The following is an 18,291-nucleotide window of genomic DNA, read 5'->3' as shown; positions in this document are numbered from 1 at the left end:
CTACTTACCTCCCTCTCCTCGTAAACCCTGGTCTCTAATCAAGTCCTATAAATTAAAAAAACAAAAAGTGCTTAATTTAGCTATTATCATTTACATTCCAGAAACAAATGAGATTGATCAAATTGAGACTCCATGCCTTCCTATGTTGTCCGTGAAATAAAAGTGATTTCCTACCCTGGCTTATTGTAGTGGCAACTCCAACAACTACTATAACAACTACTAAACTTTTGAAGATTAGTTGCTTTAAAGCAGTACTCTCAGCAGTCAGTGAAACGTCCTCCTCCCAAAATAGATGATGACATGGAAGTATTGATTTAAATACACAGTTGGCCAAAATGCACGAGGAAATATTGAACCAAAAGTTCTAGTTACAGTGTTTGCAGCACAAATAATTTGAACTGTCATATCAGAAGCTGGGACACCAATTTCCTGTGCTGAGGTACACCAGACAAATGAGCTCTGCTTCGTTTTCTCTTGTAACGAAGCACCTCATTTGCATAGCCAGGCACACTCTGCTCTTCTCAGAAATTACTAACTGCGAAAGGTTCCCTTCACTTGCAGTAACTGTGAACTGGAAGTATGTTTTACAACAATATCCAGACTAAAAGCAAACTAAGGCTTTTCTAAAGAGAAGTAGAAAATTCTAGCTGTTTCCCTCTGTATGCCCATTTTCATCATCAAGCTTTTCTTTTTCTTTTTTTCCCTTCTTCTTTTGGTTACACCATTATTTTATTGCTTTATACACCTGCCCTGCTGCTGAACACACGGGTCCCGCTTCTCAGCTGCCATGTACCATACACAAATATCTATGCGGGCACACTCTTTAATATTCAACTAAAATTCCACTGATCACTCAGCTCGTATGCAAAACAAATTTTGTGCCTCAGTGTCCAGGCAGACTTCAAGACTGCTCGTCTGAAAAATGACTAACTTCTAGAGAGCAGTCTTTAGGGTAAAATACAAGCTGTGTATGTTGGCAAAATTAAAAAGAGGTTGTTGTGACTGTCGTTTTGAAAGGGCCTTGCTGGCCTTATACAGACCATTATTATTATGATTCAGCATTCAGAAATTTCAAAAATGTGGAAAAACAAGTTAAGTGTAGCAGTTCCTGAGCATTCCAAAAGAATGTTCAGAACAACATATACTGAGCTCTTGAAATCCTAAGAACATTCAGTAAATCTGAATTCAGTTTACTGCAATAATTTAACTTTCCTTGGTACCAGAAATACTACTTGAATTACAAATACTAAAAAATCCCTGTCTTGCATATAATGAAATATGCTTAAGATATATAATGGTTTGCAGGAGTGGCTAGTGGCTTTCATATTCTTAACACTGGGGTACAGCTAGCAGCACCAGCCTCGGGACTAATGACAAAAAAAGAAAAAGTAGTGGTCATTAGTGGTAGAATGTTTCTTCACCAAAGAGAGCACAGGACTGTCAAAAGGCAGTTTCTGCTTTTGGAGAATGGGTTATTTGCATTCTTACAGCTCTCAACTGCAAAAATGTCTTGCGTGGGTACTATGGAGGTTCTGAAAGACCACCAGCTTAGAAACACAGCACTCATGTGAACACATGATAAATTTAACATACTGATATTTGTAAGGTAAACATCAAATCTGCTATTCCTGATCCAAACGTTATTAATACTTACATCAATATTGACTGGCTCAATTGTATTGATGTGAACATTGGGAGCTGAAGAGGATCGGTCGCGTTGCCCAAATTGATTCCGATGATCTTCATCTGCTGGTCGGAGGGGCTGTGGGATTGGAATGGATTTTGAAGGAGAAGTACTAGGGAGAATTGGTGGTCTGAGAAACAAAGTCAAGGAAAAAGAGGATTTAGGTCTACAAATGGCTTCAAATACTGCATAGTGGGTGTGGTAAGTCCTTTTCAACTACAATAATACAAAAAAACCTGATCTAAAGGCCTGCATGAAAACAATTTATAATGAACAATCTCTACTCCCCTATGATCAAGTGCAACAACTCCCTGCTGCACAAACTACCTAATTACATGGCTGTGAAATGTTATGAGTTAAAACAAAACCCTCTAACATATCATACCAAACTCATCATAATAAAACCCTGATCTGAAAAATTAATTTAGACAAAGAAGCACTGCAGCTAGCAAGGTACTCTGCAGTTTCCTCACTTCAGGGTTAATGCATGACACTCTTTTTAATGGCAAGCCACTGAGAACTAAAAACGCTTAACACCTCACATCAACATTACTGTCAGAAAATGTCACAAAACAAATTGTGTGCCTGGAATTATTACTGAATTATTACTGAGAATTACATACTGGTAAGTCAACATAAATAATACTATGGACAATAAGAGACAAATTAATGTTACTAAAAATAAACATATCACCTCTTAACCTCAACCTTTAAGAAATAACTTCCAATAGTGGAACACTTCAAATGTTATTTAGAGTGCTACAGTTAGGCAATGCAACAGAGCTAACTTGAAAGATAAGCATTCAGACTATACAGGCAAGTTTTCTGAAGAAGTGCAAATGCTGCCAGTTGTAAACATAAAGTCTTTAATTTATAGTATCATGAATCACATTTTATAAACAAAATATTTAAACACTTCCTTTTTCATTCCTAAGGAAACAGAACGTAACAACTTTAGTTATCCATTTAATTTGTTCAAGTACAAAAAAACCTGACATTTATCTCTTACTCAAGTCAAGATCAGTCACTGTTAAATCTAATGATTCAATCTAATGGATTTAAGGCAAAAGGTCAATGAGAAACATTTGCCACCTTTGTAAAATAAAACTTTATATTGATATGTGTGTGATAGCTGATGACAAGGTTTTTAGAATGTACAGAAAAGACAACTCCTAAGAGAGGAGTAGTCTTCCAGCCCTTCAGTTACTCATAGGTTAGTTACCATGCCCACATGGCAACACCCAGAGGGAGAAACTTCAGAAATAAACCATACAGTAGCACACAGCAGCAACGGATCTTGGTGCTGCCTCCTGTGACTGAACACTCCTCAGCCTCTCCAAAGATCTTTAGGGGCAACTAACATTTTCAACAGCATCTCCTGACCTTTTTTTTTTTCCGAAACAGGTCTGCTTTAATGACTATTACCCTACCTTTCATTGAAGAGTTTATACAGCTTGGTACCAGAACTCCGTGGTATCTGTACCTTAAGTACCTGCTACCTTTTCCTTCCTGGCCACCAGTCTCACCCCTGAGAATGGCCAAACGGATCACTTCTGAATGAATCCAAATAAAAGCCTAATAAGTACTGTAATAAAGTACTTAGAATATATTTCAGAAGTTGGGTGGGGGAAGAATAAATAGGGGGGATTACCCTTGCTTAACTTAAAAAAAATTAGTTACCTATTGTCACATGACAGAATATAAACATTGAAAAGATACTGCGAAGCAATGAACTGAAACTACTACTCATCAAATCTCTGAGAAAGGGTCTTGAGTAGCCCAGCATTTCAGAAGATGTTCAGAATTTGAGAAACATGTTTAAAATGCAGCTGATATACATCAGCTGAAGTTCTCATTTATTGCTAAACAAGTGCCTTCAGGTAAAATAGTTTCTGCTGTATATGAAGTTTTGAACTCCTGAATGTTTTTGTAAGGAAGTCATGCAACTAGAACCAACATCAGGAAATGGGACACCGCACAAATTCAAGTGCAGGACTTGGCTGACATTCTAAGGTACTGTATTTTCATGTTAAGGCAAGAGTGTAAGATGCTCCACAGAAAGACTTCAGAAGAAAAACCTAAAAAAATGTCTCAGCCAGGCCAGTACTGTCACTGCTGAGATAGTTAACTCCTGCTCAAACTTTCTGAGAGTTCACAGTAACAATGAAATTAAGGGAAATGTGTAACAACAAACATCAGACCCTTGCACGAGGAGTGACTGTGAGACAGCGTTTCAGCTCTGCCACACAATGAGAACAGAAGAATCAGATTTTCTGTGATGTTAAGATGAGAGAGAAAACCAAAATTGCAGAAATATGGTTTCAATTACATCCTCCTTTGAGTCATAAATGGTCATCTGCTAAGGGAATCTGCAAATACTTCTGTATTTCTGGTCACAGGTCATCATGTTGCTAGCACAGATAGCATGCTATAGTCATATAATGTTTGAAAACAATTTGAACAGTTTTTTCTACTCATTAAATTCTAACTGGGGGAATTTGAGACCTTTAGGAAACAATTACAGGCTGACAACTCTCATTTTTAGAGTCTGTAACTATTGTTGGGAGGATGTCTGGGCTTTAGACACTAAAGAATCCAGAGATGGAAATTTCATAAGCAGTTAGTCATGTGCTCCACCTATACAATCAGATTTTCATTAGTGGGTGTCCCTGGAACGCTTACAAAAAGGTAGGTTCTTTTTACTAAACGGGGATTTTGCTTGAAGAAAGCAACCAGCAAAGAGAAATACACAAGCAGTTTGCTAGCCAAGATGACCTACTGAGATCACAAGCTCAGAAGTGATTACCACCAGCCTCTGCCTGTGTGCAGCTGAAGTTTTATCTTGATCTGCATCAAGACCTTGATCTACAGAAAACACATCACCACAAAGAATGCAGCAATCCTCTTAGCTACCAAAAGCCTGTGTTTGCAGCATTGCTAAATTTTAATTACTCCTGGAGGGTAGAAGGGGCACTGGAGCAAAAAGGAGCAGCCACCATCAGTTGGAAAGGGTGACACTGTCTATTTTGAATGAGTTACAAAACTAGTTCTGTAGGCTATGCAAATACAGTGCCAACAAACATAGTGACAAAAAAACAAACCAAGACCAACCAAAACAAAACAACCAAACTCAAAAACCCCCCAAAAGAACAAGAGGACCAGAACACTACTGCTGCAAAGAACCATTTACTGTGGCACATGTGTAACAGGCTGGGGCTTAAAGGAGAAGCAGTTTTAATACCAGGATCTGAGCTTCTGTTGCTCCTGTGGCCTTTGTGAGCAGTTAACAGCCAACCTGTTGGCTAGAGGAGACCTTCTACAAGTAAGATCAATATTCTCACAGAGAGGTTATACCACCTCATCTTGCAAACTTTCTTGCAGCCTCTTAGATGTGGACATTCCTTTAAGACACAATTCTTGCCTTCCCAGGCAACAAGCTCATAGAGCTGTCAAATCTCAATTTAAGATGTTATAACCTTTTCTGGCTATAAAACAGAACACGCTTTTTCCTTGGAACATGTATTTGGAATAAGCACCTTGCTCTTTCCCTCTTTATCAAGACAAAACAGAAAGAGGTTTTGTCAGGGGACAAGAGTAATTGCAGACCAATGTAGATTTTTACCCTTTGTCTATCACAGAGAGTACCAGTGTCACAACAGATTTATGATTCCACAAATTTAGGTCCATGGAAAGAGGAGATAAGTCAGAAAAGCACCATGCATGCTAAATTACATACTAACAGTTTTATAAAATCATAAAGTACCTCCACTCGATCTTAGAACTTGCAATGATACAAATTAGTTCACTTTACATACATAGAAGAAAATTTTAATAGAATTTCCTCAATTTCCTTAACTCACCAATGTGATGTTATATATATTTAAGAGCTGGTCTAATCAGGAAAGATTTTTCATAAAAAAGGTTGGTTTGGGCTTCAAGATTTTGTTTGCTTGGATTTTTATTTTGCTGTAATTAGGCAAATACTTAAATTGAAAAGACACATTCACCTACTTCAGTTACATGGTGTGTGCCACTTCCCTTTTTAAATGACAGCATCTCTATTGGACTGATTCTTCCCCCCCCTCTCAGCCTGAGGAAGTGCATCTCTGTTTAACTACAGTGCTCAGATAGTACACCCTATTCACCTAGTAGAGTGCAAGCTCATACCCAAGCCAAACCTACTGTAAGCTAAAATGGTGGGGTTTTTTTTGTTCATTTACACGGGAGTAGGACTGGCTTTGTTTTTTGTTACTGCTGTTAATGAAGAACAAAGTGCACTTCAGTTTTGAAGCAGTTTCTAAAGACTGCTAAGGGGAAACTGTAAATTTTGGAGGTCAAACGTTCTAATTTAATCATTGTGCTACTCTATAGATATTGTAAGAAAATAAAAAAAGTATATTTTTCTCTCCTCACCACTGCAAATTGGAAATGGTAACAATGACCACAAATCAAATGCTGATTTGCAGAAAGGAATAGCAGAAGTTAGTAACTACAAGCTAGAGAACACTCTTGTAACAGCCAGTGAAGATTAAAAGCATCATGGAACAGATCTGTAATGGTTCTAACCTTTTCATGGATTAGTGCAGGCTTCCATTCCATGATAACTTGTTTTCATCCATTTTGACTTGTGAAAAACAACTGCCAGGATTATCATAACAGTATGCATTTATACTGGCCTTTGGGTCCAGATCAAAGCTTTCCTAAAATTTCTAATAGCTTCATATATCAGAAGCTATCAAGAGAACCCACACAGCTATCATCAGTCCTCCAAATCAGGTTTCAGCTCACTAACATGTTTTTGCAAATAAAGTTTTGGGGAGCAAGAGGTTTCCCCCACCTGTTGTACATATCAAATACGACTTTTCTAAAGATCCTGTCAGGCCTTTTCTGCTCAGCAAGAATGCATATCAAGTTTGATATTGTAGGAAATTTGCTAACATTTATGTGGTGCCAAAATCTTAAGGGGAAATGTTCATAATTGTTTTATGTGATAAAACACAAAGCTTTTGCTTAAACACCTGGGGGGATCTAAATGGTGGTGTAGTACTACATACAATATTTTAAGACAGTGTCTTTGTTTGCTTGGCCTTCCAGATGCTTTTCTAGACATTTAAATATCTTCAGCTGAGGCAGAATAAGTGAACATTTGGAAGACAGAAAGGAAATCAGAGGTGTTTAATCACAGGCTGGAGCCTCCTCTAAGGCAGGGACTGGCAAGCTTCCAAGAATAGTTCAGCAGACAGTCCCCCTTTCTTCCTCAAATGTAGAAGATCAAGCATGTTGGGAAATGTTTTTCAAAGATTCAAGATGTCGTCAACCTGCTTATTAGCTGTGTTCTTCCTCAAGCAAAGCACATGCTTTCAGCTTCTAGGAGTCCAACCTGCCCCTGTCCTACTCCAAGTCTGCACATGTGCCCCCTTGCCACCCACTCCACAGGTTACTGACCCTGCCATACTATCTGTCTCGTGAGTTTGCTGAGATTTGCCCAACAGCACAACATCTGAGGGAACAGATGGAAGTTGGAAAAGACAACTTTGGAATATTTTTAATAGCTAATCTCTCCTCTTGTCATCTGTTAGATCCAGGGAATCGGGTTCACAGAAATTCTGTGTTCACATTTTCCAAGCAAAGATACAGAGGAAACTTTACAATAGTGCAATTAATGAAATGAATACAATGTATTATATACAGTTTGTGTACTTCAATTTTATTACAAATGGCTATTATTAGGGAGACCTACACTTTTAAAAATTATTTCCAGTTAAGTGCAGACTATAACTAAAATGACGGCTTTGGCACAATGGGATAGGGCAAACTGAAAGAACTGAAATGGAACAAATAACCTAACGTGGCATGACATTTTTATAAGGGGTTCAGAAATGTGCAGGTGGGACTATCAGTGCTCCCTTGTTTTGGGCTGCAATGTCTGGAGGGACTGCCTATGGCTTACAGGTGGAAGAATAAAAGGCTACAGGACTGGATTGCTGTAGGATGTTACACATAGCTGAGTGAAACAAAGTTCTCCAGCATGTTGCAGCTTCTATATAATGATGTCCAATGGTCTTTTCCTTCATGTCTCTTTCCAACTTCTTCATTTGATCCCTTCCTTGACAATTTCTCAGCATGTCACACAGGCCTTTGCTCTTGAGCTTGTCTTGCAACACAAACTCTTCCTTTCTGTGGGCACTTTGCTTGCTGCTGGAATCCCTTCACAAGGCTAAAGATGAAGATGAGTTTGCCTTCTCTTTCCTCAGGTTTACCAAACGATTAGTAACATCCCTTCCTCTCTGGGCTGTGCCATGCAAGATGCTAGGAGGACAGAGAAATCAAAAGAGCAATTATTAAACTAATAAGGGTTAATGAAGTGCCAGTTCCTCGTGTTTTCAATCCCATTGCCCGAATCTCAAATTTCAATCCCTTACTTTCTTCCCAGACAAGATAACAAGTATCAGATAATTTTCTTCTACTCAACAGCTGAACTGTTGTCCCCTATTGTAGCAGTGCCCTTTAACAAAACTGTGGGTAAGCATATGTTTTTATAGAAAAGGCTGACTTAATTTTTGTTTTTACTTAAAAAAAATATATTAAAAAGTAGAAAGCTATAAACCTTTTACAGGTCCTACCACCATAAACATTTACAGAAGCAATACTTAGGAAAAGCTTCTTAACTTCAGCGGGCAAGTATATTTAAATATTAACATTTTTATACATGTGAAGTTAAAAACATTAAAGCATTAATCAGCTTCGGCCTCAGTTCTTCCCTTCAGTTTTTACTTCACAAAACTAAGACTGCCTGAAGTAGTGCAGGTACCAATTAAGATAATCCATCCTGTTGTATCCTCATGAACCAGTAAGAAAGTACAAATGTGAGGCAGAAGCAACTGAAAAGTAGGAAAACTTAGCATATACCAGTATTAGGATTGGGGCTATATAGTGCCTTTGGCATTCACAGGCACTTAGCACAGTTGGTATAAACAAGCTTCTTCACAGATTAATAGCTCTAGCCTGGTTATAATTTCAGCTGTACCATGGGAAAGGCAGAGCCTGATTAGCTTGGAGAACCACAGAAACAGCCTTATCCACAATTAGCTGCACTAACAATATCCACAGAATATAAAGGTAACATCCAGTAGCTGGAAGAGACACTTCTAAATTGACTTGAAACTGCACAAATTAGTACAAATAAGAACATCAGGTCTCTTTGAACTTACCAAATTAGGTTCCCTCTGCAGGACTATCATCTGTTTTCCTGGGAGGCATCATATTAATCTTTCATAAAACAGTCTTGACTGTCCAGGGAATTTCTCTTCTAGTTAAGAGTCCATAGGTGCCTCCGTAGCTTCCAGTTGTGTTTCTGCTTTAGTTTGGGCACAAAGCTCACTATTCCAAGAGAGACACTCTGCCAAATTCAGTTTGCCTCCACGTAGCACTCATGTTCTAGGAACGTTTTTCTGAAGGCTTTTGTATTTGGTGCTCTTAATAAACCTGCATCAGGTTTCTTGACTTCGATACACATCCTTGAGTTACTCTTTCCTTGAGTTTTGTTGAACTGCCTAGTGCTGGCTGGTGTCAGTAAACTCTGAGCTACTGAGAACAAAATCTAAATACGATCACTTATCTCTTCAACAGAGAGAGGGTCCAGAATCTTTGTTGGAAATACAAAGAATGGAGGCTGTGGTCAGTTTTAGAAATCTTATTTTACAAAACCTGGATCTGTAGCAGATACTGCTGATATATCACAACATCGAAACAGAAGGAAAAGAGCTAGTCTGGAGGATACTAAAGCAATACATATGTGGAAAAGGCACTAAAGCAGTATTGTGAACTGGGAAATGGCATCTGCTCACACCTATCTCATAGTGGTGTGACTTAGTCTGAAACAGAGGTGGGTCACTTCAAAGAAAATAAACTGTAGTTTCATAAACCAAACTAAAAGAATTTCTAAGTATATAGTTTTGGGTCGTGCTAATTTTAAGTATAAAATCTTTCCAGTTTAGACCAGGTCTAAGCTACCATGCAGAAGAAATCAGTTTAACAGGTAAAGCCCCGATTCTACAGACACTTATGTACATGTTTAATTTAGGTTCAGTACTAATTTATATAATTAATGTGAATGAAAACATTCACTTCTTTAAAGTTAAGTACTGGTGAATATATTTGCAAGACAAGCCAGATTACAAAAAAATGTAGAGAGTTGCAAATCAGTATTTTTGAGTGTTTCTAAGCATACAGCACTGAAATGTTATGTTAATAAACAGCAGGAATAAGGTCATACCCAACAGAATCTGAGGGGGGCACTGAGGGGTACGATCCAGATGCTGGGGTGGTCTCTCCTAAGGAGGCCTCCTCCTGCGGTATGGGGTGATGTTCAAAGAACTTGGAGACAAACAGCAAACTGTGAGGCAAGAACAAAACAAAAACAACCTAACTTGTGTTTTGAAGCTCCTGGGTTTTGCACAACACCCAAAGATTGAAAAATAATAATAATAAAAAAATCAACAAAAAACCAAACCCTCACTGATCAAATTCTAAATTTTAAAATAGACTACAACTAGCACATTAATCTTCAAGATTTGTTAAAAAATTATTTACTTGGCAAAGGGTCATAAGATCATGCCTTAAACATACCTTTCTGGACATTTTAAAAAAAAATCTTTTAGTTGAAATTGCAAACATCTGGCTTCTCAAGAATGCACAATTTATACATATCGGTTGAGCATATGAACTTACTTTAGTGTTTGCACTGATGCAATGCCAAAAACCAAATCAATAGAACTATGCTATCCATAAGCCCTGAGCACAAACTTTCAAGGTGCTCAAGGAAACAGACACAAATATCAACATAAGCAGAAATTAAACCTATTTGCGAAGTAAAAACTAGCATTTTAACAGCCATTGATACCAATACAGAACACAACCAACTTACACTAGATCCTTAACTGACATAGAATACTTCAACAAATAGATCAATAATTAAATTCAAGAACACACGACTGCTTGTTCCTTACTTAGACAACAAAAATCACTAATAGATTTATTTTCAGTCACTGTAAAACCAGCTGCAATTTCACCTTATCAAACTAGTGTCTCAACATTTTTTTCAGGTTGAAGAGAATAAGCCCTCATCTAAACCCACATCTAAGCATTCAAGGGCCCTAGTCATCACGTAATAAAGAACCAGTTTTGACTAAGAATAACAACTGTGAACAACGAGAAGCCTGTCTGATACAGTCAAGTGCTCAACCACCCCATTCATGCTTCAAAGAAAGCATTTCATGGTCCAGCAAAAAAAATATGAACTGGTTGTCTGAGGAAGAACAGAGAGAATAAGAATTAAGCAGTCTCACAAGAACAGTTGAATGCCTACATTTTTTTCCTCTGACTTCCTGAATTACAGATTTAACGTAAGAAATCACGGACAGATGTAAGCTTAATAAAAGGCTCAACTTGAAAAGCAGTTGTGATTACTTACTCAAGTTGGTCATAATTAACACACATCAGTGGCACTTCTGTACTACAGCGCTGGTGGAATTTGTAGCCACACGTCTGGCACCGGAATCCCTGGAAAAGCAGCTTTCGACAAAAGTCGCAGAACGCTAACGTGAAGAATGTTTTTCGTACCTACATTGTCAAAAATAAAAAGAATTAAGAGTTCTTCTGTAAGCCTAAGACAGGTTATTTGCTTTTACCTCCCTCAAATACAAGCCTCTTTCTTGATGCTGGAGGTACAGTTTTGCATATCAAACAGGTTTCCACAAAAGACTGTCTCCTTTTTGAAACAGTCTTCCTGCATTCAAATTTTCTTTTATTGTAATTAATCTGTTTATTGGAATTAATGCTTCACTTCATTAGCAGCAAGAAAAACAGCAACAAATCTGAAGCAAAACACTGCACTATTACCACACTAGAGACATACACTCAGAATTTAATTGGAGACAACCTGTAATAACAAAAGCTGCTGCTGAAACATTGTATAATCTTCTAATTTTTTTTCCAGGAACCAAACGACATTTTCATCCAACAATAACAGGACTGGTAACACATATATGGCTTCTATGTATAGTTACATACATAGTTACAACTTAGAATATTGAAATTCAGAAAAATTTACAATTGCCAAAGAGTGAACATATATTATTTCCATATAACAGGGAGGGAAACAGTTTGGTTTCAATTTAAAGTTTAGCAATACTTGGCATACAACCACATTCTAGTTTTAACACTACATGTAATAATCAAAATTTTAGAAGGATATTAAGAAAATGAAAAGCCTACCAGCCTTTCACCTAATAGCCATAGCCAAACTAGCTTGTTAGAGTAAAATAGTTTAAGCAGCTTGCCAATAGATTTTTAAGTTATTTTTTAAAAATAAAAGGTATTTCTTCTCAATGTGACAAACATTATTTCCAGGATTTTGTATGTAGCTGGAACTGTTTAGATGGATGCTGTTTAGCAGCTTCATTTACTTGGTGCCTTATCAGGTCAAAACATATTTGTGCACTAGCATCACTGATGATGTCAGCACCACTCTGGGAATAGTTAGTTCATTAGTTAATTGTTGCTGCAGAGCCAGCAAGGAGGCCCAGAATACATCTTATAGATACAGCAATACAAAAATAGTAGATTATTATTACAGCTCTGCAATGCAGTGCTGATTTAACCCCTCTACATTTATAGATTTCAGAGGGTATATTCCATCCAAATGTGAAAGTTTTAATGGTGCTCAAGTACTCTAACATTACTTATTTTAATTACGAATCTAACTCACTTAAGCTACTGTGATTAAAAACTTCTTTTGCAACTCCCACCACATCCCACAGATATAAAATAGTATTCAAAGTTGCTAATTTGAATTTGACAGTACAAAGATAATTTAACTCTACTCAACATTTCTTAAAAAACAGTACTTACAAAATTGTGTGTTGTGAGTGGCACATTCTCCAAGACTTCCACATGCAACTCCTCTCCTGTGAGCCAGGAAATGTCAGTGTCCCACCCAATTGGCTTCTTCTCTCTAAAGTGTAAATAAGGCTTTAATTAGCACCAGCACACAGGTCCTTGTAGGTCTTCTGCAGAAGATGTGAGATCATGTAAGAAGTTGCACCATGGCAGTTTGCTACCCAGTCTCTTACTGCAGGAAACTTAAAAGACATTAAGCTCAGCACATTCCAAGGAAAACACACCTTCCCTGGACAAACTGCATGAACAAAATGCACTTTTTTCAATCAGCTAAAGTATTAGCAATTTCTTTGGTTCCAAGGTGACAAATACCTTTCTGATCAAAGTTCTTGTGAAAGTACCCGTTCCACAAGAGTTCCAAAGAGATGGCTAATTTTGATGCACTAAAGATAATTTACAAACTTGTTAGGGATGGAAACTCAGTCCTCCCTCCCCCCAGAACTCTATATTAAGAACGCACTATACCAAGTCAAATAAACAACAAAAAAAAAAAAGTTATGAAACCTATTTAATACTTGTTTGGCTAGCACTGACATGAGTTCAGTTAATGAGTGTTTTACCAGTAGTCCATAAGCTCATATTACAAAAACCATCACACACAAACCATACCCATCTTGTATTCTGTAAACAGCACAGCATTCTGGAATAAGACCTCTCATCATCAGAGCTTTCTTTAAGCTGTCTCGGACTGTTACCCCGCACCTTGCTGGAACCTAGAGGTCAAATATAAAATAAATTAATTAAAACAAGTTCCAACTTATTCCCCCAAACTGATGCAAACATCTTAAAACTCTGAAATGCTATACCCCACTTTTCACAATGCTTTAGAGAAAGCCAGGTAAGAGTTTTTAAATATCTTTTTTTGACTGTGGAAAATTTTGTTGGTGAATCATGTACAAGCAATCTAGCTCAGAAAGAACAAGCCCTACATTTCTATTAACGTTTGGAATGAAATTTTGACCCAACTCTATAAATGACTTTGACTATTTAAATCTTAAAAAAGTGGAAAGACAGCACACAGATCGCTAATAAATACATACATGTATAAAAAGTTCAGACCAAGCTGCAAAATTAAGTGAGGCAACATGCCAAGTGGAACTTAAATGAAAGAATTAACTTGGACTGCACTAAAAAAACCACATTATGTAAAATGTATACATTTTATTTTCTATTTCTAAAATAGAAGCATGGAAACAAGAAAAAAACCCCACAATCATCTGAGTTGGGCAATCTCCTCTCATTTTAACCTGTATTTACAACTCTATAGACACCTCCTGTTCGAAAAATTAACTTCTCTCTTCTGTTTCAGTATTTGAAAAGTTTAAATATCTAGAAGATGGGGATAATGGCAAAGCACACTTAAACAAGTCAAAGAACTGCAAACTATACAAAGTACAGATACTTTCCTTGCTTCTGCTCTATTCTAGCTGTAGACATATCTTACAGGAATAAGTACATCATCTCCAGGTGTACCTGTGATTTAACAGTGTATAGTGTCAAGCTATAAAAACAGAACAATATATAATCTGGTGATTAAGTGTAGTTAAGGTGTTGCGTATCACCCACTTACTATTTCTAGAATTAAATAATAAAAACATGTAACACTTAAGTTGGTATAAACACTAGGACATCTATAATCACAGACAGCACCCCAAACATGAAGCAAAAGAAAAAAAACACAGACTTAACTTTAACCAAAAAAGTCTGTCTGAACACCTGAGGCTCAATTCCTGCTTGCTAGTGGCCTAAGCCAGAGCCCTTGGTAGCCAAAAGTGGTGTCTTAATCAGCTTCAGCCAGCTTTGGACTGGAGCCTAGTTTTTGCTCCTTGCACTTAAATTTCCATGGGTATTTAGAAGCCCTATGTCCTACTTAAGGATGACAGTGAAAAGTAGCAGTCTATTTCAGGTAGCTTTGTGAACACTTGAGGTTACACTATATATTGCATTTCTAGAACTCAAACATATGCTCTCTCAGAAGAGAGAAATTAAAGAAATATTTTGCTTCACAGTCTTCCTCCCACTAATATGAAAGTGCTTCTTACAGGATAATTTTGCATTGTATCTGGTCAACATGTAAACATTTAATAAAAGAGAATTTCTACTAGTTCCTTGGAAAAAACATCCTCTGGCATACTGCTTTACCATCTTTATATTAATCCTTAAGTGACTTTGTTTTGCACATTCCATTACTTCTTAATGCACCTCCTTATTAGTCTAAGTAACAACTTCCCATCCTAGAAGCTAAAACTGTGGCTTTCAATCACATGTCATTTGTCCAGCAAAAAACCTCCTTTGCTGTTACTAATACCTGTCGCTGATATTAAAAGAGAGAGCCTGGGAGCACATACTATCGTCAATGTTGTCAACAACTTTCCATTGTAAAGCTCAGCCCTCTGTTGCTCAAGTCTTTATTAAACTAATTGTTCACACTGAAAGCAGCTGTTCACAGAATTGCTCTGCAATCTGTAACCCCTGCTCCCGACCCCTGGCAACATGGTGAGCATAACCAATGCCATTTTATGAGGCAAGCAGCCATTCTCTGTGAGCAAATGGGTCACACATTCGTTGTCTTTCCCTCATTATCAGGCCCTGAAGGTCCTACAAACTAAGTAGACAAACCACACAGATTTCTTCTTCCTCTCCCCACCACCTTCAAGGTTCCTAGGCGCCAGGCTGATTACTCCTTTTCTTTTTGCTCTTGAAGGTCACAGGCACCAGGGGCCAGCAGGTGGTAGTGACAGCCCCATTACAGAACAGGGACATGTAATCAGCACCCAGAGCACTGTCTGTAAGATCAAACAGTTACCAGTCCTAAGGGGGAGGGAACCTGGAGTGGAGCTGCTGCGGGACAGTGAGAGCTCAAACCAGGACAGAGACGCAGGGTCTGCCGTGGCCAGGGACACGCCTCCAACATCCTCTGCCTTCTCCCAGGATTGAAGGAGTGACTTGTACCCTTTTATATGAATTTCTGGTCCAGATTGTGATTGTTATATTGATACAGCAAACTATGTATTAAAGATTTGACCCGAGCTGCAGAGGGTCTAGGTGATTAGAAGTTATCAGCTAAATTGTACTATATATTTTCTGTTATACTACTTACAAATTGTACCATATTGATTCTGCTTGTAGAAATCCTGTGCCATTCTAATAATAAGTTCTGTGCTACACTAATCATAATATCCTATTAAGAAAATAAAGCTTTAATTGTAACTACAATTTAGTGCCATCATCATTCTGCTAAGGATCTCTCTGTCCGTCCCCTCAGTGTCGGGTGACAAGACCTCCCTACCTCCAGCATATATTTACAACAACAGAGTAAATGTTTTCAAGAATTTGACTAAAATCTCTGAGGAACTCAGAAGTGTGTTTCAACCTCCAACACACATCAGGTCCAATTATGAGCCATTTCAATGGAGCAAACAAGTGTGCTTCAGCTCACAGCTGTATCTCCTCTAAGCACAGCTCCCATTGGCTTGAGGTAGAGCCCCCACAGCCATTTCAGGTCTACCCTTCCAGCAACCTCAGTTACTTCACCACTGATACTCACAGTGGAAGATGACATTCAAATATTGAGAAGCTGACTGATTGCAGGGGAAAAAGGGGAATTAAGAGAGACAGGAAAGTGGTTGGACAGGAAAAAGGAGAAATGGGAAAGGCAGGATACCAGGGAAAGCTTCTGTATCCTGGGGGAGGCCATTGCCATCAGCAGGTTGGTAGGAAACAACCAAGCAGGACAGAGGATAGACAGACCGAAGAGCTCAATGAGGCAGAGAGCAGGAAAACAAAGATACGATGAACTACCACACAGAGGAGAACTGCTTGAAACAGCTGGGGAGGCACATTCTGAACAGAAAGTTATGCTGCAACTGGAAGAAAAGATGGCTCATTTTGGACAAGGAGCACAAGGGGGAAGGGCCTGCCTAAGAGAGACGTTAGAACTGCACATAGAGGGGGGAAAAGGTTCTAGCTTAGGCAGAAAACTTCAAGTCAGTAAGTATGAAAAGAAACCAGGGTAGTAAAATCTAGATCTGAGTGAGGGAGTGGAACAAGACAAGAAGGAAGAGCCAAGCAGTGGAAAAGTGGCTAACATTAAAGACAAAGATGAAAAAAGGAAGGAGTCTTGTGCTCAATAGAAGACATCTTCTTCCTCCAGCACTGATCCTCCATAAAGGGCAACAACATCCTCCAGTATCTTGTGAAGTCAAAATCTGCATCGGGAACCATCAAGTTCCAACTCTGTTAATGAATTACACTGGTGTAAACAATGACACTTCAGATGATTTTAAACTTATTTTTCTTTTTAATTTTGCTCAAAACAAGGCCTATGAAGTTACAGACTTCCTTTTAAGAGATCAATAAAGTCAGAAAGGAACACTCTCAGAACTTGTGAAGTATCAGAATGAAGGTTGCCTACAGCAATGCAAGTGCAACAGGACTACAAAAAAATGTGCGTGAAGTATCTTGTTCACCAATAATTTACTATCCCTCAGAATTGCTTCCCCAAGTCTCCTTCATTAAAATCCCAGCCATATTTATGCAACTTGCCATTAGAAACACGGATAGAACATTTGTTCTCTTCACTGCCATTTGCAACAAGATCCAGCTAAAAAACAGGGAACTGTTTGGATTGCTTTCAAAAATCACCAGGATCCTGAATCAGCATCATATTTAGAACATTCTCTTACAGAACTCTTGAGCAGAAAAACAGAAGGCTAAATTAAAAGAATGAAATACTAGAATAATCTCTGTAGTATTGATTAATCATTTTCCCAGACTGGTACAGTATGGTCTATCACCATCTGCTCATGCAGCCCTTCAGCCCCCTCCTTTAGTACTTACCAGCACCTGCTGTAAAGCAGAAATGTCACCCTGCAAAGCATTTCCTCTAAAACCTTTCCTTCCCCCAAATCGTGGAAAAGTTAAAGAAAAATCCCACTCCAAGAAAGTGGTTTGGAAAGCGACTCAATCTTAAGAAAAAAAAAAAGAAAACAATGTTTTTTTCCCCAGCTAACAGACAGAATCCCTGAAGCAGGAGTTCCAGAATAGCTTCCTACTCACCCCCAGCTGGAGGGAGGACATGTGGCCCCACACCCCAGGAGCGGAGGGAGCATAAGCCCCAGCACGGAGCAGCCCCTTGTTCCACTGAGCCAGCAGGCTGCCTGCCAGGAGCCAGCTCCAGCACAGCAGGCAGGCAGGCACCAAAGTGGGCTTATCAATTCCATCAAGAGTTTTGACAGAATCCCCACAGAGCATTTCAACTGAATCATATCAGCATTTTTTGACAAAATTGGTTCCCCATGAGAAAATTTCTGATCTACTCCAAAACATGCACTGTTATGACTGTAATCCAGTAAACTGAACAATTTTTGCATTTTATTGAAACAAAGAACGCTCAGCAAAATCATGGAGCAGATCTTCCTGAAGGCTCTGCTAAGGCACATGAAAAATGTGCAGGTAGTTGGTGGCAACTAACATGGCCTTACCAAGGGCAAATCTTGCCTGACAAATTTGGTGGCCTTTCACAATGGGGTCACAGTGTTGGAGGACAAGGGGAGAAGAACTGACGTCATCTACATGGACTCGTGCAAAGTGTTTGACGCCATCCCACGCAACATCCTGGTCTCTAAATTGAAAAGATAAGGATTTGT

General features: G+C 38.4%; 1 protein-coding gene across 2 annotated transcripts in view; it reads right to left on the bottom strand.

Annotated features, from left to right (window-relative positions):
- BRAF (B-Raf proto-oncogene, serine/threonine kinase) overlaps positions 1–18,291 on the bottom strand; it is an 84,836-nt gene that overhangs the window by 29,964 nt on the left and 36,581 nt on the right. For both annotated transcript variants that reach the window (XM_051640536.1, XM_051640543.1), the window contains exons 4-9: positions 13,253–13,356; positions 12,596–12,698; positions 11,157–11,305; positions 9,960–10,079; positions 1,655–1,814; positions 9–45 (exon numbers count right to left, since the gene is read on the bottom strand). In XM_051640536.1, the coding sequence (XP_051496496.1) occupies positions 9–45; positions 1,655–1,814; positions 9,960–10,079; positions 11,157–11,305; positions 12,596–12,698; positions 13,253–13,356 (673 nt within the window). The remainder of the gene's footprint in view (positions 1–8; positions 46–1,654; positions 1,815–9,959; positions 10,080–11,156; positions 11,306–12,595; positions 12,699–13,252; positions 13,357–18,291) is intronic.

Source organism: Apus apus, chromosome 1 (assembly GCF_020740795.1).
Source record: "Apus apus isolate bApuApu2 chromosome 1, bApuApu2.pri.cur, whole genome shotgun sequence".
NCBI classification, from domain to species: domain Eukaryota; kingdom Metazoa; phylum Chordata; class Aves; order Apodiformes; family Apodidae; genus Apus; species Apus apus.
The sequence above is the reverse complement of the archived record's forward strand: the minus strand, read 5'-3'. Positions and strand labels throughout refer to the sequence as shown.